This window comes from Diadema setosum, chromosome 14 (assembly GCF_964275005.1).
Source record: "Diadema setosum chromosome 14, eeDiaSeto1, whole genome shotgun sequence".
NCBI lineage: Eukaryota > Metazoa > Echinodermata > Echinoidea > Diadematoida > Diadematidae > Diadema > Diadema setosum.
In genome coordinates, this window is record NC_092698.1 from 10,123,346 (window position 1) to 10,146,873 (window position 23,528).

The 23,528-nt window shown below is 36.3% G+C and overlaps 1 protein-coding gene across 1 annotated transcript; it reads right to left on the reverse strand.

Moving 5' to 3' along the window:
- Positions 1-1,126: 1,126 nt before the first annotated feature.
- On the reverse strand, positions 1,127-22,277 carry LOC140237826 (uncharacterized). The gene is made up of 3 exons (XM_072317755.1): positions 21,923-22,277; positions 12,489-12,688; positions 1,127-1,813 (listed from the first exon to the last, which is right to left on the reverse strand). Exons 1-3 carry the CDS (start codon positions 22,275-22,277, stop codon positions 1,127-1,129), a joined length of 1,242 nt encoding a protein of 413 aa, XP_072173856.1.
- Between the last annotated feature and the right edge of the window lie 1,251 nt (positions 22,278-23,528).

Below are 23,528 nucleotides of genomic sequence, written 5' to 3' on the forward strand. Positions count from 1 at the left end.
CACACAATGTAGCAAATGAATCAATACAAAAAAAAAAAAAAAACAAACAAACAACTCGCTATCTTTCGTGACATACTATACGGACTTGGTCCATTTACACGCATATAGCAGCGGCAGCAATTACCGATCCCATGCTCAGAGAGAGTAAGACAGACAGACAGACAGACAGACACATAGACAGACGAACAGACAGAGGGTGAGGGAGTGGGAGGTGAAAAAAAAAAGAACAAAAAATATCATAACAAGACAAGGTACACATTATAACTGATAGCTAGATACATACAATTTAGACACAATAAACTCTTCACAAATAAAGGTATATTATATGACTATTTATAACTCTTAAAGCATTTATCCCTCGTTCTTTGTCACTAATCTACAGGTGTTTATACTGTGAATTATACAGTAATCACATACTATCTTTTTGGTTTAAACTTTATCACACACAAAATTTTTATATTTTGACACTGCCAAACGTATACACGCTTGAGTGTTTCGGGCCAGTGCTGATACGACGTATCACAGTGAAGCACAACATGAAACCTTGCTGAATTGCACAATTAAGTTTGAGCAATTACAAGAGACAAGATTGAATTCGAAAACAAAATAAAGGCAACAAAATAATACAATTTCGTGGTGCACTATTTACATCTATGACATGATGTGTCTTCGACTTCTGGAGAAAAAAAAAATATACGAGAAATTATTTTCGTAAGTGGACAAGTGCGAGATATGAGCACAGAGCACTGTATGAGACAGTGCAGAGACTTCTTCATGGTTACATTTGAGCACAAAGAGTCATTCTATGTATAGACATTAGGAATTGCACCTCACTTTACGCAAGCTTACTATCCACCGAACAACATCGGTTATCAATAACACAATCACAGTTATTGTTACGACAACCAATACTGACGTGAATGTTCGTTTTTACGTTAAATATGTCTCACACTTTGCTCAATACATTGGGATGGTGAAACATGCTTTAATTCATCAATCTTGGTGTTATCATTAGAGTATGCATCCAGTCGTCTTCACAAGAAAGTGTTTGTAGTGTAGAAGTGTGGAAAAACGCGTTGATTAAGCTGAGTACATTCAGAAACTCGCGGTTCACACGTCTTTGTTTTTAAATATTGTGCGCCATTTGCGGTACGCCCATGTACTGCGCTCTGGAATCCATGTTTTGTCCGTACCAGGCGTACTGTGGATGGGAATGATGGTACGAGTGAGAATGAGGTGCGGCTGAATGCTGGGCTACATGCGAGTGATAGTAATTATCTCTCATGGCGACTGGCATGTCCATGGACGAGCCGATGTTTCCCCCGTGAGCGCCAACGGCGTTCCCACCCGTGGCAGGCGCCCCACCACCGGCGCTGCTTCTGCCCGACTCGCTCGTTTCCCAGCGGGCTGCTGATGGGATACCGCAGCCGAGTCCCGGGGGAGTGAGTGGGTGGCTCATGGTCATATTGTGATGCGGCTGAGTGCCGTGGTGCTGCGCCACTTGGCCGAGCGGCGGAGAGGTCGACTGTCCCTCGACGTGACCCATCGGTGTCGGAGGCTGCTGATGAGAGGCTGAGTTTCGGGGTAGCGGAGGGGCCTGTGGTTGTGGCTGCAGTTGCTGATGTTGAGGCGTAGGAGGGGTCTGTCCACCATGTTGCGAGTTCTGCTGGTGTGGTTGGCTCCCAGGTCCTTGTTGTTGACTCATTTCATTTTGAGAGGACGAGTTGCTGTTGTTGTTGTTGCTATTGATTTGGTTTTGTTGTTTGAGAATCTTCTTATATTTTGACCGTCGATTTTGGAACCATATTTTGACCTGTAAGTTAAATGGAAATATAAGGACAGAAAAGGATGGAAACATCAAAGCGATACAATTTTACCCAAACTCTGATGACGTAATGGCACAATCCATGCACTTTGGCTAGCAAGGCTTACCTAAATGAAGATATTGCAGAAGTGCATTTCAAAAACTTTTATCAACTTGCAGAAAGCAACACATGTTATATGTCAAATTGATTGGTTAATTACAGGAAAAGTAGATGATAAGTGTCGGATAACGTATAATTGCTAAATGAAGTCAATGAATATAACAGTGACACAGAGTGAGAGGGTTCACAGAAACAAGAAATGTCGCCTCTGATATGAATTGGGCAAGAAAACAACAAACAAATTTCGACGTTTGCTTATCGGTATAAGAACACGTCTAGTTTTTATATTAGCGAAAGGGGAGAAGATAAGGGAGGATTGACTCCTCTATTTTCATCTCTCTCTCCGTCTCCCCGCCCTTTCTCATTTTCTTTCTCCGTTACTTTGAAAGCGAACTAAGCAGCTAGGATACCTGATGAATATTCATTAGACGACTTTATGGCCAAGTCCGTGCTATATGTACAACACGGAAGAAGTGCCCAAAAACATTGAGCGGTGGTTCCTTCTCAACAAAATTAGTAAACAATAATCTCATCATACACGTGTATGTATTTATTATGAGTTTGATCTGGCAAGCCTTGTATCGGAAGGTTTCTATCGCCTTCTCTTTCTTGCTCTTTCTGTCTCTCCTATTATCCCCCTTATCCACGAGCATCATGTTGGACCCCCCTTCTCTTATTGCATTAACGTATTGTATCATCGGTTGCCAAAAGGTATTGGCGACCGTTCTGTATGGTAATTCATAACACATGTACTGTAATTATGTCACATAATGTATTTGTAATCAAAATTGTTGAAATTGTAGAAACTGGTTATAATGAGTATCATATTTGTATTATAGTATGTTTGATTATGTTGATAAAAATTGGTAAATGATGCCATACGGAGAATAAATAAATCAAATCAAATCAAATCAAATCAAGTCAGCCGACCTGAAGTGAGACTGCCGAGTATTCAGTATGATTATCGGAAATTAACATAAGTATTAATTCAAAAACAAGGGAAAATGACACGAGATGCAGTAATAAAATTTCTGGAATACAGACTAATCGGAAGCATTCTAAAGAGAGAAAAGTCTGTAATCATAACATTCATGTCGAAGGATTACAACGAGGAGGTTTGTGTGTGTGCTTCCATACAAATTCAATATTATTCAGTCATTCGTTCTATCAATTATACTTCTCCGTTTACTTAAAAAGCCAAGTGAAGTGTTATTGTGTAATTCGAAAGATAAGGCCGTAAAGGAGACGATTAGCTATTACTATTCAATAGTTGAAAGGAAAAGTATTCGCTTTTTCTTTTTGAATAATTCAGTTCATGTGTAGATTCGCAGCTCTGTTACTAAAACACGCTGTATCTTTTTATCAATTCGGAAACAGATTTCTTCTCACTTTTGTTTTCATTGTATTTTGCTAAAAAATGAACTGCCACAAAATTTGATAACATAGTCAAACATTCAACAATGTTCAAACTCAATTTCATTGTTCTGGTAACAACCTTGCACTGTTAACAAAATATTTTAACAAAACATTGGTAATATAAGAAAAAATGACAACACTTGTAAGGATTGAGAAGTTATGAGAAACTGGCTTGAATTCTTATCTTGACATAAATCTTTTCGTGATCCATCAATCAATTACAATTGAAAAGAACAGAAGCCGTCGTTCAGAGGTGTTGTCGGGAAAAAAAATGGGGAAAATCCTTAGGCATCTTTGTAACAAGACAAGGTATAACCGGGGTTGACTTGGTATGCGCACAGGAAGCGGAGAAACAAGCAAATTAGCATTGATATGAAAGCAGCTTCAATTAGCCTCGGGGTCTGCAGACTCGTAAGCTCGTGTTAAATGCGATTAATTGGTCGGCAAGTGATTGTCAAAATTGAAAAGGTGTACCCACAGCTCACACGATTTGTTGTCGTGAAAGAGTGGAGTAAGCCCGTCGCTGATACAATCACAAACACCAAAGAACAATTTGGCGCGAGGTCAGGCGTAATTGTGACGATCCATGAGACATAACTAATCTTGTTTCTTTATGCCTTGGTCGTTGAAGATTGAAGAACATGGTCTCAAAATACTGTTGAAATTTCCTTGACGTGTCAAACAGCAGTCTGACGAGCAATCTTACTCTACATTTAAAAACGAATTTGTCATTTCCTTGATCGAAAAACTGGCCATTACTAACTTTGTGTAATTTCTGATAATTTTGATTACCTGTTATAGTAAAAACAATTCAAAAGTGGCGATGGATTTATTTTAGCCTTATTCTAACTTAAATAGTTATGTGCAAGGCACACCACAGCACCCTGACTGTTGATTCCCCGTAATATATCATGGCATCCCAGTCACAACTGTATTCGAACTTCAAGAATAATAAAGTATAAAAGAAAGTGTAAGTGCTGTCCCAACATGCTTCACAACGGTCAAAGACGGCGCGCCGCGGCGTCGGTAGGGCCTAAATAGAACACGCAAATATTGTCATCTATTTGAGTGCATTCCGACAGATTAGCACCTCGTTTGGCCCAAGAAATCGAAGTGGAGTGCCAAAGTAAATACGAATGATTTGCAAAGAGTGCATGATAGCAAGGACCTTTTCATGTTGAACCAACATGATTATACCGGGCGTCGGGCTTCAATGCGCAGTATATCCGCGTATACCCTCTCACTTGAATAACGTTGTACCTCCCCTTAAGAGTCGTCAACTTTACTTAATCTGCTTTGACTTTTCGACTAAACCATTAGTAATTAATCCTCCGCTGTGGGGATCAGTCCCACGCGGATGAAGAAAAATGAGTCTCGGCATATGTTGCATACATGAAAATGAAGTATTAGGGGAGATGAACATACAAATATATGATTAATATATAATAGGGCCAACTTCACGCGAAAAACTGATATGCATTCCGGGTTGGGTTAGGAGAGGGGCAGGAGATTAAGATTATTGGCGAGGAATTAAGAGAAGTTACTCATCAATCCGTTCTTGTCATGGATTATACCTGAAGATGGCATTTAATCTCAATCATGTCTCAATGATAGTCATTGCAAATCCTAATAAGGTAAGTAAGTGGCATTCAGGTTCCTAATGAACGTGATTGTGTGTCTCAAATAAAAGAAAAAAAAAGAGGAAGAAAAGTCACTACATACCACTGACAATTTTAGATGTATGCATTATAAATTTGCTACCTACCGTGCATTCTTTTTTTTTTTCTTTGCTATGCTTCATTAATATTTTTGTTCACACATAACAATATGTTGATGTATTTTCCCGTTCGGTCTGTTCCTGGCTGGCGTAGGAAAGGTGGAAGACTAAAAATGATGTCAAAATAGATTAGTAATTTTATCGAATTAAGTGGAATAAACCAAACAGAAGATAAAAGCTTGCATCAATCGCCTCGCAAGTTTCAAGATTCTCTGCAAATAATTCTCTCAAATATTCCTTTGCTCATTAAAACAAAAAAGAATGAAATTGATAACATGTATGCCCCTTGCATTAAGTTATTACAGATTTTCGGTAACTTCGCAATAAAGGCTTCTGAGGAAATAAGAGAATGATTGCTAAAGAATCGACCAAAGACAAGATTTTAGGATGTTTTTTCAACAATAAATGTGAACTGATGACGTCATTCCCTCGTCCGCGTTATATGTCTGGTTAAGACCAAAATAAATGACTCGTGCAAACATGCAATACTTTCAAGGGGAATGAAGCCTGCACTTACATGTGGATTGAGTGCGTGCAGAAGTAGTAGAAGAACACATCAGTTAAAGCTTGAAGAATATTGAACAATCATTTCAAAAGTTATGAATTTTTAAAGTTTTGATGCAGCCATCGCTGGATGAGGAGACTGCAACACTGTGTGAAGCATGGGAATTGAATAACGAAAATGTCAAGAAAGTCAAACATATTTCGATTTTCTAGTATAATGAAAGACCTCTTGATTTACCTCTTATAGAGAGCAGGGTGAATTATATTGTTCTTAAAATAGCTTGTCGTTTTAGAGTCACAGGGATGTGTACTTTTCATTAAACACAAACTTTTGTGGAATTGTCTTTATATTGTCATTATATCGTTTTCCATATGCGACGCCCCGAACTGTAGCAAGTTTCATTTAACGATGACAGCACCAAAACTTTAAAAATGTATAACTTTTGAATGGAACTTTCAATGGTGTGTTCTAGTAACAGTGTTAAATTCACTCAATGTAAAATCATATTCGCGTTTTATTCCTCTTTAAGATTGTCTTCTTTTTCTCCCATAGTATCATTTTTTTACCTAGAGTATAAAGATTCATTTAACGACATTTAACCTGTTGTTCAGCAACTATGCAAACAAAGAAAAAATGGTTCATTCAGGAATTTATATGTCAGATCTGGTTCTCTTTTAGTCATTATTATCACTGCCAATACCTCGTTAATTTATATCACATAAGTCGATGATCTAGCCAGTGGGACGTTTGTCCCTAGCGCAATGACTCCCGGAAGATTGACCGCTAGTGACCATCTCGCTGTCACGCCTTTGTGAACGCCCATGGCGAAATGGTTAAACAGTGGCCTGATCCACAGTGACAAACAAGGACCCCATTCTCTGTGATTTCAAAGGCATCAAGGGTATTTTAATTAACGCGTAACCGATGACACGGTTCCTACACGGCAAGCTTTATTCCGACGGGACATTGTGTCTCTGGTGTATACAGGGCCTCCATCCATAGCATGTAACGTCAATCAATGATCGAGTTCATGCATGCATTTTTTTTTCCAAGGCGCATCGCAGAAACAGTCATCGGCGACGCCACATTGGCTAGCTTGCGTTGAAAGGGTTGTATACTTAATACACTGTGTTTAATGAACACATGAATTGTGCCCAACTTCCGCCTGTAAATAACATGTAGTGCGTATATTATGTTAGTCCTGATTAATGGTGCAACCACTGCGATTAAGGCGTAATCCCGGATTCCTAGCTCAATCCTGGCCCAGACGCTGTTTTGTTGTCACTGAAAGTCGGTTTATCTTTGCTTCTGTCTTACAATGGAAGAGTAATGATGTCCCCACCCCCCCCCCAAAAAAAAATAGATAACGTGTCGTCCTTGATACTAGATCGGATACATCATTTACAAGGTGATAGTAATGAAAGGAACAATAATTTGCACTGAAAGGAAAGTAAAGGAAATGGAATTAAATGATCTCAAAAGACATGGAAACTCTTCTGCACTTTCAGATTTTAGTGCTGTTCATGTTCGTCAGTTATTTTAGTATGCTTCGTTGAACAAGATATTACAAACTAGTCACCATTTTATAGATAATAATATAATCTCTAGTACTATTTATTGCACATGCGAGGGAAATCGATAATGATACAGCCAAATTATTACTTACTTTTAGCATGCGATAAAAAAAAAATCTCTAACTGAATTACTAGTTTACCTTTACAATCATTTCTTAATTATGAATGCTGATAAACTATTATGATTAAATGACGAAGAATGCTTAAACGGATACACGACAGTTACAAAGTACAGATATGCCCAATAAGGTAAGAAATCAAATCGTTTCCCCGCAATTGAAGGAAGCACAACTATCCAATTTGTTCACACGAGCATTGTAGTTTGTATTCTATCCTCTGTTTTTTTCTCGGGTGATGATATCAGTATGAAATGCAACATGCTGAACAGTTACATTCTAATCATGTCTACTAACAGTTTTAATGTTAGTGCTACAATAGCTATTGCAAAAGGATATGGAAACCCGACAGCGTGTTCGTCAAAGCCAAAGTTAAAGGCAAAGCAGAAGTAACGGGTAATTCTAAGGGCTGCTTCGATTTTGTAAAAAAATAAGTATGAAGGATATCATTATAGCTTTATTATCTAGTGCTCTTGCTTCCCATTATTAAGCTGTGCTTTAGAATGAACTATTTTTATTTGTTTATTACTTTGCTTTAAAACCCCATCACTTGATAAAAAGATAAAAAATGAAGAGTTTGTTCGCAAAAACCGATAAGTCCATTTTTGAAGATTTTGAAGTACGGTCTCTGTCATAAAGTACAAAATAATACCTTTTAAATGATATATTGGTCACTACATAAAAAGGTACATTTTTTAAGTCATGGTCAAAAGAAGCAAAAGTTTTCTTATTATTCTCTTTATTTTTCTTGACCTTTAATCACAAATATCTCCATTTGGCAAATATGGACTTCTCGGTTTTTGCGAACAAACTCTTCAAATCTTCCAAACAACATTTGGCGATAGTCACTTTCAAAAGAGGAGATTTTAACAAACCAACAACAACATGTTAGACTTCTTATGCATAGTCCTTTTCTTGCTTTATTCTTGAGTGAACAAACAGAGAGATGCATCAAGAAATAAAACATAACTACTGTCAAATCGTTTCCTCCCTATACATCTAACAAAGCATACGTTGAAAATTTGAGCACTTCCGTCGATTGTCTATGAATATCAAACATCGGTTAATGTCAACTTGTGATAAGTCTATTAGTGTGACATAACTGACTGTAAAGAGGTTTAAAAGAGAATCATTCATTCATTCATTTCATTCCATTTCATTTCCGACGAAAGTATGCAATATTACTTTTGCATATATAAAAGGAAAGTACAAAGTGACTTTTGCACACTCAAGTGAGATCTAAACGCAGGCCATTTTTTTTTTTTTTACAATAAAACAAAACATACTTCTGTATAGATAAAGAAATGCATGGGCAAATTGTAACTGAATCGTAACATTATTCATGGAATTGTAGTGCTCGTCAGAGAAAAGCAAATACAAAAATATCAATAGTGTCTGGGAGACTGAAATTAATCAAAAACGACATGAAGTCACTTGAAACTGATGAGAATATTCTTTTCCATAATTGCTGGCTAAGCACATTGACAGAACCAAAAACTGTGAAATAATCTCGTGACTTTTCATAATCATATTCATTTCTTATAAAGTCACTGACCTATGAATCCCCCAAGCCATTTACAAATACAACTGATATAACAATTGAATCCTTCAAAACTTATTTGACCTGTTCAAATGGTCTTGAATGCCACTGCGCAATAGAAGGAAAAACCGAAAAGCTATACAAAAGGGGTAGTCAGAATTGATAAGAAACAAGGCGACAAAGTCTAATGAATCACATTCGATTAGTGACTACGACAGAGATTATTATGAGGTAATTTGGCTTTCACAAAAACAACAAACAAGCTCAGTTAACTTAAAATATTTGAAAATACTATCATATGTGTCAAATATAAGTCAATATATGAGAATACATGACTTTAAAATTATGCTCTTAAAAAAGAAATTCCCCCATGTTTAAGTTAACCCTTAAATAAATCCCCTAAGTATGACGCCCTAGGTACTCGATCGCAAGCTTTTAGTTTATACATCACTGTTCATGTTTGAAATTATTCGCGAGTACCGGTATGCTTTATCATGATACTGCTTAGTTCTGACCCTTCAAAGCACAGCAGTGACGAAATTTTATTGCTTCGGAATTTTTAGATTTCTTTCAACTTTCAACTTTCAACTTTATTTTCACCTCCATCAAAATGAACAAAGAAATTTATTTACATTGCATATACACGGGATATTTGTGATATAGAACAAAATTTGAAAAGGTACATAAGAAAATTATGAAAATGAATAGTAGATGTGATTACATCTTTGTTAAATACATAAAGCGTATAATACAAGTCAACTAAGGATGAGGATGGAAGTGGAGGGTCCCACTAAGAAGCAAAGCTTGTACGATATGGGACCCTCAGAAAAATACACAAAACATCAATATAAAACACAATAAACGAACCGATGTCAACTGACATCAAAATGATTGGGAAGAGGAAAAAGAGAGAAAAGGAAAGGAAAGCAAAAGAGGAAAAAAAGAGGAAAAAAAGGGAGAAAAAAAAGGGAACTACAGCATGTGCCATCGTGGACGCAAGCAATCTGGATTTCATAATGTAAAATAAGTGATAAAATACAAGCTGGATTGAATGTAATGCAAAACATTTTTTATACGTAGTTATGTTGGTAAGAATGCAGGAGAAAAAAAAAAAACACATCGTTATATTTAGAACACAAACAGGGACATAGTTTAATAGAAGGACTTATGTAAAAAAGAATGATGACTTGACTGAGATGATAAAGGGAAACTAACTCTGTTGGATGTTATAAAGTTTCAATAAAAATGATTTTAATTTATTCTTAAAGGAATTCAGAGATTGAGCTGTAGTAATGTTACTGGGAAGTGAATTCCAGTACTTTGGCCCGTCGTAAATAAATGTGTTTTGAGCCAACAAAGTTCTCATAAATGGCAAATGGAAATCATTTGATCGCCGTGTTGGATAATTATGAATGGATTGATTTCTTTGAAACATTGTGTCAAATATATTTGGGAGATTATTTTTATTATAATTATACATAAATTGTCCTAGATTAAACAAATGCAAATCATTAATTTTCAATATTTTATGCTCATAAAATAGTGGGTCAGTATGGGACAAAAATGCTGCAGTATGACATATAACACGGAGTGATTTCTTTTGCAATAAAAGTAATTTATCTAAGAATGTTTTATATGTATTTCCCCACGCGAGAATACCGTAACTTAAATATGGCAATATTAAGGATGAATATAATACGAGCAGGGACGACAAAGGAAAACAAAACTTAAGCTTATTAATTATACCAATATTACGTGAAATAATTTTACATATACTGTCAATATGAAATTTCCAGGACAGCTTATTGTCAACTGTTACTCCAAGAAATTTTATATGGGAAACATTTTCGAGTGGAGTACCATCTAAAACAATATCAACAGGTAATGCCTCAGTAGAATTGCTAAAAAGCATATATTTAGTTTTTTGAAGATTAAGAGATAACTTATTTGCTTTTATCCACTGGGCAACATTTTCTAATTCTAAATTTATTGTATTAACAAGGGTAAAAAGATTATTGTGTGAAAAAAATAGATTTGAGTCGTCTGCAAAAAGAATAAAAGAAAGAACATCTGATGATCTACAAAAATCATTTATGTAAACAGTAAACAACAGTGGACCTAATAAACTTCCCTGTGGCACCCCACATTTAATATTTAATATTTGTGAATTACAACCATTTAAAGAAACATATTGTTTCCTGTTCATGAGGTAGCTCCTGAACCACTCCAAGGCCTTCCCACGCACTCCATAATGGTGTAATTTGTTAAGTAAAATATCATGATTGATGGTGTCGAAGGCCTTGGAGAAGTCCAGGAACAAACCTATCAAATGAGAAGATTTATCGATAGCATGTGCCACTTTTTCTATAAAACTCAATAATGCATGTGTGGTGCTATGTTTCTCCCTAAATCCAAACTGAGAATTCGTAAATATATTATTAAATTTAAAGAAATTAATAGTTCTTTTATAAATAATTTTTTCAAGAATTTTTGACAATGCACTTAACAAAGAAATTGGTCGGTAATTATTTACATCTAATTTGTCACCTTTTTTAAACAAGGGGATGACTTTTGCTATTTTCATACTTTCGGGAAAGGTGCCATTAAAAAGGGATAGATTAAATATATGAGCTAAGGGATCCGCAATTGACGATATTACCCCCTTTAAAAGAAAATTGCTGATGTCATCGTGTCCAGCACTTTTTTTGGAACTGAAATCAGAGACAATATTAATTATCTCCTGAGTGTATGTTGGATTAAAAAATATTGAACTAGAATTTGGGGGACCCAAAAATTCGGAAAAATGTTTTGTGGAGGGAGGAATATTACTTGCCAGGCTTTCCCCAATTGAAGAAAAATGGTTATTCAAAATATCACAAATTTGTTGAGAATCTTCAACAATTTCACCATCAAATCTAATTTTTGTAATATTTGACTTAACATTTGATATATTCATGGCTTGCTTTAAAACTTTCCATGTATTTTGCATATCATGCCTGTAAAATTGTAACTGATTAGTATAATATTTTTTCTTTTCTATTCGTATAATTTTCGTCAAAGTATTTTTGTAACTAGTGTATTTCAACTTTGATTGCTCAGTACGTTTCATTTTAAATCTGTAATATAAATTATTCTTTCTATTTATTGAACGCAGGAGTGATTTTGAAATCCATGGGAGCCTGGGTATTTTTTTGTAATTAGCTGATTTTTCTCTACGTTTTGGAATACAAATGTCCAAATGTTGGATAAAAATCTTCATAAAATATTCATAACTCATCACTTAAACCCAATATTTCATTTTTGTTTGCTAGTTCAATTTTAAAGTCTTCGCTGCCATTCGACATCATTCTATTAAATATAAATATCGTTGTGCCATGAGGTAACTAGTTAGATTGCACAAGTAAAAGAATGTTTTAGTATCAATTTTCTTATATTAATGTAACTAACAAACTAAGCTGGCCTCTGTTCCTTGAAATTTATGTTAGTACTATAATGTTACAAAACTTAACTTTAAAATGTCGAAAAATGGAATAAACCAAGAAGTTTACAACAAAAAATTAAACGGAAAACCTGCAGTCAGATAATATTCTGGCAGCCTAGGTCCAAAGCTTAATATTGTCTTACGCGATATTTACCTGAGTTTGAGTTAGACCGAGCGAGGCTGCAATCTCGGCGCGCTCGGGCAGGGCAAGGTACTGGGTTTGCTGAAACCGCTGGTTCAGCTGCTGTAGTTGTAGGCTGGTGTATATGGTCCGAGGCTTGCGTAATTTTTTCCCCCTGAGGGTCATCTTGGTCTCAATGGAAGTCTCACTGTCGCTTTTGTGGTCCATGAAACCTGGCAAACGCGACCACAAGAGGCGACATTACAGGTGATCAGCATGGATGGAGTATTTTCAAAGCAGAACATGATTTAGCTATTACATGACTATTAAAAAGTTCCATTCCCATTTTCCCAAGTATTTCATATTGAAACTGCACAAAAGGTACTAAGCCTACTGCAATTTGACTAAAACTTATGAAACAAGCTATAAACATGCACTAACACATTGAATTGAATATTTATCAGTGTTTCTCTAAAAACACTAAAAAATCAGATCCATCAGACTCGAGGAATCTGATTTCTCGTCCTCAATGAAACTCTGAACCACTTTTAGCAACATTTGAATGAAATTCAAATCAAGAATGACATAAAAAGAACATATCACTTCATTTCCTTCAGTGACATCTACCCCCATTCCAGAGTGAGCAACTGAAGGAGATCATGACCAAATTTCTCAACTTTTGAAGTCTTGGTCGAACAGAGACAAACTAGCGTCTGCTGTACAAAATTATCGTTTGTATTTCCCACCTTTGACTTTTTCCTAATATTTTGAGTTTTTCTACTGTCAATTCATTGTCAGCATATGAGGTAGGGATTTCAATATTGGTGTAAGACAAGGAACTATTCAAATCAAACCTAGAGACTAAAATAGTTCCTTCAATAGCAGCATTCTTTTGGGTTTCAACCGCAGATACATCTGTGTCCACACAGCATTGTAAACATATGTTTGTTTTTATTCTTTTGCTTTACTTACACAACCTTTGGCGTTGCTAACTGTTGTCATTTTTTGTCTTATTTTGATAAAAGATAGCAGTCACGCGTAACGTAAGTGTAAGAAGTTGACATAAAGACGCACGTAAAGCAGCTGTCTATCTTGCTCATACACCATTAGTGGAGAAAGTCAGAGCTGTGCACCATTCGAAAGATTGATGAACAGTTAATGTTTTATCTTTTGTGAATATGTAACTGTAATCGTCGAGTATATTTTTGTGTTATGTAAAGGTATATTAAAAGCATTATTTACCATTTCCTGAAACAAAAACCCAGCTTTAGTGCTTCATAATAGTTTAAAAGATGTGAGTTAGGGATAGAAACAACCAATGTAAACATTTAAATCAGTATAAACAATGTTCAGTATATGGTTAAATATACAGAATGTGAACATTAGTTATAACAAAAATGTTTCTAGACTAAACGTCTACAATTATGGTTTATTCAGAAAAATAGTGATATCTCCTTATATTTCAAGCTTTTTTGTGTGATAGGGTGTTTTGTGATACAACTGGCCTACACATATGCATCAAATGTGATATCTCGATAATTTTTTTTTAAGTCATTGCTCCCAGTGGTCAACAGTAACTTTAAGATATTATTCCGTATCATCTATTTACAATGCTGTGACACGAATCTGTTATGTACCTTCTCTTTTTTTTTTTGTCTGTGCCTTGTGACTCCTGCTTATCCCATGGGACAGCCTAGATAGGCTTTGCATATGACATTGTTTTGATAAAGAATACTAAAAAAAACTACATACATATAATCAATTTATACATATATCATTTTTTATAAATATGTCTAGATGTCTTTGCTTTTTTTATTCGTTTTGTTCAAGTGATTATCAATCGTAAGAGATCGTGTAAGAATTCACAACCAGTTACAACCACCGGCAGCAAGACAAGTAGAGGATTCTATTTTCTGTAAAAACGTGTTTTAATATTAAAGAAATAAGTATATTATTCTGCATAGCTTTTTACATCATTGCGTAAGATCCACTCCTTAAAATCTCGCTATGTTCTGTATGCTGACCTATCAAAATAGATGGCTATAATCTCAAATAGGATCTCGAGTTATTAGCGACACTGCGTCCGGAAGAGAACTTTAATGAGGGTCTAATAGACACTCCATCAGCACTTCATATAGGGCAGCATCGTCACTCTCGGTTTCATATCATGCATGAAATCATCGAGATTTTGGACAGTGATAAAATTTTAATTTCAATAATATCGTATCCAAAGAAAGAATGTGAGGATTGGTGGAGGTTGGAAAGATTATTGTAGATGTTGGAACCATGATTGCATTCTTATCGCGAATCATGTCTCATATGAAAGCTTGGACAAAGCACAATCAGAGTTCGGTTGGATATCAAGCTATGTGATCTTACTTTTACTTCTTTGACAAGTGGGGGGGGGGGGCGCCTTGCTGTTGAAAAAAGATACCCGAGAGATGGAAATATATGTGTATATATATATATATATTGCTTGGACGAGGATGTATATCTATATATATATATATATATATATATATATATATATATATATTCATATATATAACTATGAGAGGGAGAAATCGATGGATAGATTTATAAATGAGGGGACGAATAGACGAGGAGATTGGTATGTAAGCAGACAGGAAAGGAGATTAAAAGAAAATTACTTTTGGGAGAGAAAGAAGGACGATTGATGGAGTGAGAGAAAAAATGCATTGCATTATAAAGGGCTACAAACCCAGTAATGACTACAGCCGGATCGATATTTATGTACTGTGGTACCTTTTACACACGACTGCGCAAGATTTGATGGTATACATTCTATTTGTTGAAATACAAATTATCTTTATAACAACTTTCTATTCGCTTCATATGTTGTCTCGGATTTCAAGTTGCAATTTCGTGGAGATGTGTTGAATGGAAACGAAGTTAGTGCAGAGTTAACGTGACTAAAGAACCAACGGGCTCTGGTGGTTTTACGTTTCAAATAGCTCCCTTCCTTAAAAAAAAAAAAAAAAAAAAAAAGGAGCAGAATTACGCGAAGGCGCTAATCCCGTTAGCTTACAAGGGATCAATGCGTAGATGTGTATACCGCGCTATTAGTGAGTCTATTTGCCCCGCTGTTCTCCCTTTCTCCTGTTTGTTCAATTTCAAAAAACCCGAGTTGCGTGAATTTGGAATCAATGCGGCTAATCGGGTTTGTCGATATTTTGTCAGGGGAGCAACCTCTTAATAGTTTCAACCACAGCGCCCACAGAGGGGGAGATCTGCACCCCTCTCCAACCCTCTCAATTACATGGAATTTCTACCATTGGTCAACGTGACACAACTCAATAATCGGACAACGGTAAAAATGAATGAATACACACACACACACACACAAGCCGCTGCTTGACCGAAAACACTAAGATAAATGACTTTGCAATGAACTTTATTCAATACAATTTGCCCATCGCTTTATGGGACACAAACGTAGCTTACACATTCAGGTCAATTTCTTATGCATAGACTATTGGTGTGGATTCACGTATGGGTAAGTCCCAAATAGCCCGCTACAGATGCTATAAAAGGTAGAAATCACACACCCCTATTGTAGAGAAAAGCAACAAATGAAACTGTACAAAATATGACTCCCATAATAAATCATCTATTCAATATGAAGTGAACGTGTGAATACCTCGGAAGTCAATCCTGCCCTGTGGCTGCTCTGTAAAGTTGCTTTTTTTTTTCCTGTAAAGATGTTTTATTCGTATACTTCGAAACTTCATCGGAAAAAGACTTACAGCACCGTTCACAGTAGTTTATCGCTTTTCTGAATTAAAGAAATAACTTATATTTTCTTTTGTCGTAATTGACACGACAGGTGTGGTTATTTTTTTTTTGAATCTTTTTCAATCTAAAACACGTTTGTGTTTTTTTTAAACAAGACACGATATGCTTTTATATCATTACCATCATATTATATCAACTATCGAATGCTCTAACGGTCATTATATAAATTTTGCATATATATATATATATATATATATACATATAATTATATATAAATGTATTGTGATCCACGCCTTACAAGTTCCATTTTTCAGTGGATCATTTTTCCTTCGCTAAAAGAATTTCTGTTACCATATAGCAAGGTCTGCGTTCTTCTCGCTATATAATTATCCCTACATATACTTTGTATTGCACTTTGACTTTAATTTCTTTCAAATTGCATAACAATATGATTTGACAATAATGTATACTTTGTATGTTGCGTCACTCTTTGTTTGATAGAAATAAAGCACAATTGAATTGAATTGGCAAAAGAAAAAAAAAATAACAGAAGAATTAAGTAGTCAGTATTTGTGCTGCCAAGAAGATAGAACATCAATCTATAGTTTGTGTTTAATGATATATGCTGAATGACTGTAGCACACTTGTGATATCAAATGCTTTCTAATTTCACTGCTGATTTTTTTTTTTTTATGAGATGCTATATCAATATTCCTAATAGTAATTTTTGTAATCCTTCAACAAAAAAGAACAAGCAAACAACTAAATCTTGAAATGTGTCTGTGTTCAACTCGCAAATGATCAATACGAGTTCCTTCTATAATGTTTGGAGAGTCAAGTCAGTACGATGCAGTACGATGAACGTCATTGTTCATGTAAAATTGCTCGACGGTGAAAAAAATTATGAAAAGTGACAAGTTGTTATAGTTGTGACAAGCTACTGAAATCCTTGCATCTGATTGGCTGAGAGAAAATTTGTCATAGATATGTGACAGTTGTCACTGATAACAAGTTTTATGAAACGGGGCCCAGATGTGATGATGAAACAGACTGAAAGACACAGTGAAATGGCAAGCACCCTTTTTCGATGGATGGCGCCATCAGTGAAACAGTTGTGTGTTTTACATCAATTATATAGCGCAGTGCTAGAAAAAAATCCGGTCTTTGACTATAACAGAATAAATCGATGATTCCTTCAACAAATGTCGGATTGTATCGGAATGATAGTCACGGCTTAGTTATTATTTTCAATCGATTTACACCGCACATGCCACTTATACGTATAATGGTCATTCTTGTCACAAATCTTTCTATTTACTTTTCAAGCTACCATCTCAGCTGAAAGTAGTGTGTCAAAAGCATTTGACACTTACAAAGTAAGAATAATTAGCAAACTCTTATAATTGCAGTCATTTTTGGTCTTCATTGTGAACGTAATATTTTTTTATTGATGGAAGCAAGGAACAATGACTCGGGTTAAATTAGAACACTTTAAAACACTGCTAATATAGTATAACAATGCAGTAATGACAATTAAAATGATTGCTAAATTTGTTCCCAGGGGGTAATATTTCGTATCAATTTTCTCATCATTATCTGGGAACTTTTTGCTTCTATGAAAGATTGTCTTTAATATCATGGTAACATCGTCCTTCAAGAGGTGGGATTTCAACCAGAATTTAATGTTCACCTGTTGCACGTGCACTTAAGATGTTTCAAACACATTCTGAAGGTTTGAGAACAGGGGGAGTTCTTTGCGCATTTACAACACACGAGCAAATGAATTCTCAGTCGATGAATGATCACACACACACACACACACGCACACACACAAATATCTAATGCTGTCTTTCAAGATGAAGTAGACTGCGCTACATTTTGTCATTGAAAATGAAGGAGCGAAGCCTTCATCCACTCTTGATTAGCCATTGTTAGGAATCTTAATGATGTATGGTATTGGGTTTTACGACAGTAGCCCTACATGTAGGAATGAGATCAGCATATGAAAACAGCATTAATCACTTGATTATGGGTCTGGAGGGATAATTACAGAGCAGTTTTAAGGTCCAGCGATGCGGCTCAATAAAGAACAGAACATTCCATAAAACGACCCAACGCTGCTGTATAGGAGACCATATCGATTTGAATTTTTGGCAATCGGTGGACAAGACATAAGAACAGTTCCATGAAGTCTCTCCTATTATGTAAACCACATGCTGATAGAGAAAGAAAATGCCCATCGGCATGCGCTGTCTCACAAGAAGACGCAGTAAAATTTTGCATTTCCATGTACATTGCTATTCAACAGTTAAAGGTCTCTAGGAAACGTCATCAAAGATTAATGTGATGAAAGCCACAAATTAAAATACACCCCATAGACTAGGAAATAGAATTTATATAATGTTATATTAATAGTCAGTAATCAAATGCAATCAAATTAGAGTTATATTTTGCACATATTATTAAACGAATCATTTCTAAACGTTATTTCCTTGAGAATGCATTTCTCAACTACAGAAAAAGGACCACCTAGCTACACTGATTGCATCGCAGGGACTTTGTACAGAATGTAACAGACATAACAGACATAGACACCATAATTTTGGACAGAGATGCATGCATGCCGTGGTGTTGTGTTCCCTTTGCTGGATGCTTCCACCATGGGGTCCATGCTTCCGCTAAGTATTCATAGTAGGGTGTAAACTGTACCCCCTTCCCTTAAATGAACAGGGGTAGACTTAACACTTGCAATTACTGAAGAACCGAAGTATCCTGACGAATAAGATTACATGTTCTCTGTCTAGAAGAACCAGTTAACTAAACACTTGTACTCCCTTAGGAACTGGACCATCCTCAGGATTAAATAATGACTATTCATTTTTTTCACAATACTGTCAAGATTGTATCGGTCCTTTTCTATCGACGTGAAATGATATCAAACGCAATCAATAGTGATATTCTCATATGTCTATACGGACATTCAAAGTATGTTACTTTCATTTTAGCAAATGATTCAATTTAGAAAGAACGTGGAGACATAATTTTAATGCAGTATTTTGTGTTCTTAAAATTACCGTTAATATCATTCCCATCTAGGTAAAGTGATACAATATAATCATCAACATGATAACAGTTTTGGTGTATACAATGTGAAAAGTCCTGGAAAGGACTGTGGAAAGAAGAGATATAACCATTAGTCTGATCTTCTCACGACCTCGATATTCCCTTTTGTTTCATAGATTCAAGAAAAATCTATGTGTATCTGAATTTGTTTAAAGATGTCCTGAGGAATAACAGTAATTCAAATGTGATATGTAAAGTCTAAGAGTGTACAGAAATGTCATTGCTGCTAATATTCTGAAGGGAATCATTATATTTCCGTAAGTGTATGAATCCACTACATTTCTAGTTGCAAACTGAATCTGAACTAAAAGCACTTATGAAGTAAAAGCCCCTGATGAAAATGTTAATAGCAAGGTGTGGCTTGTAAATTTCAATTTATCAATTATAACAATTTCACTAAGCCAAGACATGAATCACATTTTTGGTAGAGCTAAGTGATGCATTGCAGTTTTTTTTTTCAACTTAGAAGATTCCTTGCTAACTTTCATGAGGTACGAAGAGAGATAATACGAGTAACCTGTTGAGCAGGTCATAAAAATTTCAAGTATCATTAGTCCCAGATAAAGAAATGCATGTTTCTCTTGATAAGCACAGTTTCAGCTGCAAGGATTCGCCAGCTATTCCGACGAAATTTCTTGCTCATCCATTTTAAGATCCCTCATTATCAGCTTGTTATAGGTATTTACATACTAGGTAACAATTTACAGTCGTGTCACGTGGGTTCGTATTTCTGTCCTGTTTGTCCTGTAATATCTGTCCTGTTTTTAATTATTTGATATTTTACTTTTGTAATTAAGAAAACCCAGGTTTTAGGATCAGTTGCCTGAGTAATAAACAATCAACAATCTATAATTTTTTTGTTTTGTTTTACCTATCACTTTTAATCTCAGAGCATAAATGAGGCAATACGACTGGCTTGAAACCCTGTATACATATACATTCTTTTGATTTGTTGATTACCACCAATTCTTATCTTGCAGTCTACAAATGTATACAACGGCCATTTTTAATTCTTTTTTTTTTATTTCATGCTCTGTGGGGAAAAAAAATGAAAAAATGAATTGATTGGAAAATTACCTTCGTCACTCCGCTCTTTTATGAATGAACACATGACAGTGTTTAAATAATGGTGAAAGTTCAGTATTTATGACTCAAATGCGGTTGAATTTATGAGCTCATATGCATCAATCTATCTGATTCACAAATGAATTTGTATCAGTGCATAGATTTACTTGTTTCTACAAAGTTTTCCGGTGTATAATTCTAGACCTTTCTAATTGATTCTAAACGAGACGTACAGCTGCGATACATTACTTTATCTTACCTTTTCGACAAAAAATACAAGAGATGGGGAATTTTGTATGTTTTACTTTTGTGGATATCTCCTGTCTTTCTTGAAGTAAAAACAAAAAGCTATTGTTTAAGAAATGCTATATCATCTCGGCCATGGAAAGGAGTTGAATTCGCTAACATCCTTACTTAATGATTTCGTCATTTTAATGACGAGCTAATATACAAGAATATTGCATAGCTATAAAGCATGCTGTTGATGAAATTCGCTGCATATGCGATGTTCTGCACTTAAGATGCATCAGCGTTCCTCGCTACTATAAATTATGCAATGATATGATGATTCCCACTAATCGCACTGCCATCTAAAAAAAAAATGCGAGATGGGAAACTTTTTAAAGACCCATTGGTCAATGGCTTTGAAGTTGGATGCATGGTAGAGCTGAAATGTATTGTAAATATGCGAGGAGCTGTGGAGGGGAGTCCAAGCTCATCACTAACATTGCGTGAGCAGAAGGAATAATTACCAGCTGTAGCCATGTGTGAAATTGTATGGACTTTTGCTGATAACTTTGAAGTTCTTTTGCGATGACTAATCTTTTTTTTTCTCTCTCTCTCTCTCTCTTTAGTTGACCGCTTATCACAGACACTGGTCATTTTTTTTTCAATAAAGGTACACCCAAATGCTGAACAAGTATTTTTTTTATACTTGCCATCCCCTTTTCATGGTGGCAAACAGAGCATGTCACTGTTGTTATTTGAAAAATTAGTGTTAAAGTTGCAACGTCAGGTCCAGAAGACTCTAATTTTCTCCTTTTTTTGGCAATTGTTTCGTTCGTTCATCTTCGAAATAAGAATAAACGACACCTTTTAACTGAATGTATCATGCAATAGGGTTGATTAGAAGCCATGTCTTGTGTTAACGTTTTGCAGTTGCTCGGATTCTCTCCGCTAGACAAATGAGATATGATCTGTATTAAACTTACCGTTTTTGTTTTCGGTTTTTATGTCATCTTGAAATTTAATCTGTCATACTCCAATACATTTTCTATGCATTTGATTACATGCAACATTTAGGTTATGAAGCTCGGAAACCGGTAGCAATCACTGGCTAATAGCACTTGAATAGAACCACCTTAACATAAAACATCGTTGAACTCACACGAAAAAGAACAGAATACAGTATGGCCAGAGTTTGGTATGTATGATAAACTAAACTTGTGATAGTTACGTGGAAATGCTGCACTTGGGCCTAATTAAAGATGTCTTGTGTATCTATATCTACTGTGGATATTTACCTTCTTTCGTTGACAGGGATGTTATATGATCCGGTGAGTCGTAAATCGGAGGATGCCCAGCCATTGGAGTGTTCATGAAATGGTAACTGAAGTGTCTTGTCTGGCCCATCGGCCCCATGCCACTCAGGGACGGGTGAGTGTCCGGGCCGCTGGAGTTAGCCATCGGCCTCCTACCAACGGCGCTGTATGGCATTGGGCGGGAATACGGCGCCCCTGCTCCGGCAGCAGTTGGGTGGTGGTGGTGATACGCCATCGGTTGCTGGATCTCAGTGAAGGCCGAGCGGCTGGCGATGTGCTGGTATTCCCCGTAGCCGTCAACCATGTGGTTCATCTTGCCGATCTCGAACGAATACATCAATTCTGAGCCAGGATGGGACAAACGACTAGAAGTTCCGGCAAAACATTCAGGCCAGTGACGGCGTGTTAAAACTCCAAGTTTGATGACAAATGACGACTGGTGTCCTTCCTAGAGCGTCTGTATTTCTCTTCCCTCTTTTGCCCACGAAGAAGTGAACAGTAGTAGGCCTACCACTCGCTTTCGCAACAGAGCTAATGTCGCTTATACTGCACCGAGAATCCAGACCAACTACGTTCATACCAGTTGTGCATTTCAATCGATTTGGTATCTTTGGAATAGGCAAAGTTATCTATTCAACGTTAAAAAGTTAAGATGTCATCATTGAACATACCTGACTCCTTCGAGCGTCGAGGGAAAAGGCTTTAACTAAGGTTTGATTGAAAAAGAGAAATAAAAATCGTTCATGGAATACTGTCGATGGAGACAGACAGGCCAGGACCAGCGTACGACAATTTTTTTAATGTAAATCACACATAATAGATTTCAAACATGAAACCATTTCTTCTTCCGAATAAAAACACTTTAGCTCCGTCCAGCCTGACTAAGCTCGATTTGTAGTCCCTGTGGTGCGATAAATCGGTTTTGTTTTCTCCTGCGGATTGCGCTTTGTGTCGCCCCGACCGCTAGCTCGCCGCGGTGACTCCCGTCTCAGACAGTGAAATGACCACCCTGGTAGCTTCGATGAGTCTCGCACAACACAAAACAGGTCGTGCCAACAATAGAATGCGTGTGAGGGACTATCGGCAGGGAGAATAGCACCGGTCGAGGCCGTACAAAGCAAGGCACGTTATGAGTGAGTGCCACACTAGTCATAAGAGCATTGGTCGGCAGAGCCACCGGCGCCAACGTGACAAGACACGCCGCCCTCACCGCTTTCACTCAAAAGGCGTCGCACTTGTCTCTTTTCTTCCACTCTCAGGGATGTAGACATGCAATGAAGATAGTCAAACGGGGGCGACAGGCCATTAAAAAAGAAATAAAAAGTAAAACCAAAGTGACTCTCATATCAGGTTGTGTTTGTCATCGGCGAAGATTTTCTGGCATAACGGTCCATGATTCAGATTAGCATGAGTGACTTTTACAATGCTGTTGTTGCCTTGCTTTGGATTATTTGGTCCACTGCCTACCTTTCGGTCCATCAAGAAATAATAAAATTAGGTAGATATTGTTGCTGCAGGGTTAAAAGAGCTCCAATGAGTCATGGCTCCATTCATTTTGATATTGCTTAAAAGATGAATACATATTTTA

Excerpts from the sequence above, each read along its gene's own strand:
- LOC140237826 (XM_072317755.1), bottom strand. The coding sequence starts at position 22,277 with ATGTATTCGTTCGAGATCGGCAAGATGAACCACATGGTTGACGGCTAC. Across the intron at positions 12,689-21,922 it reads ATCCCTGTCAACGAAAGAAG|GTTTCATGGACCACAAAAGC; the intron begins GTAAATATCCAC and ends CGCGTTTGCCAG. Across the intron at positions 1,814-12,488 it reads TCGGTCTAACTCAAACTCAG|GTCAAAATATGGTTCCAAAA; the intron begins GTAAATATCGCG and ends TTTAACTTACAG.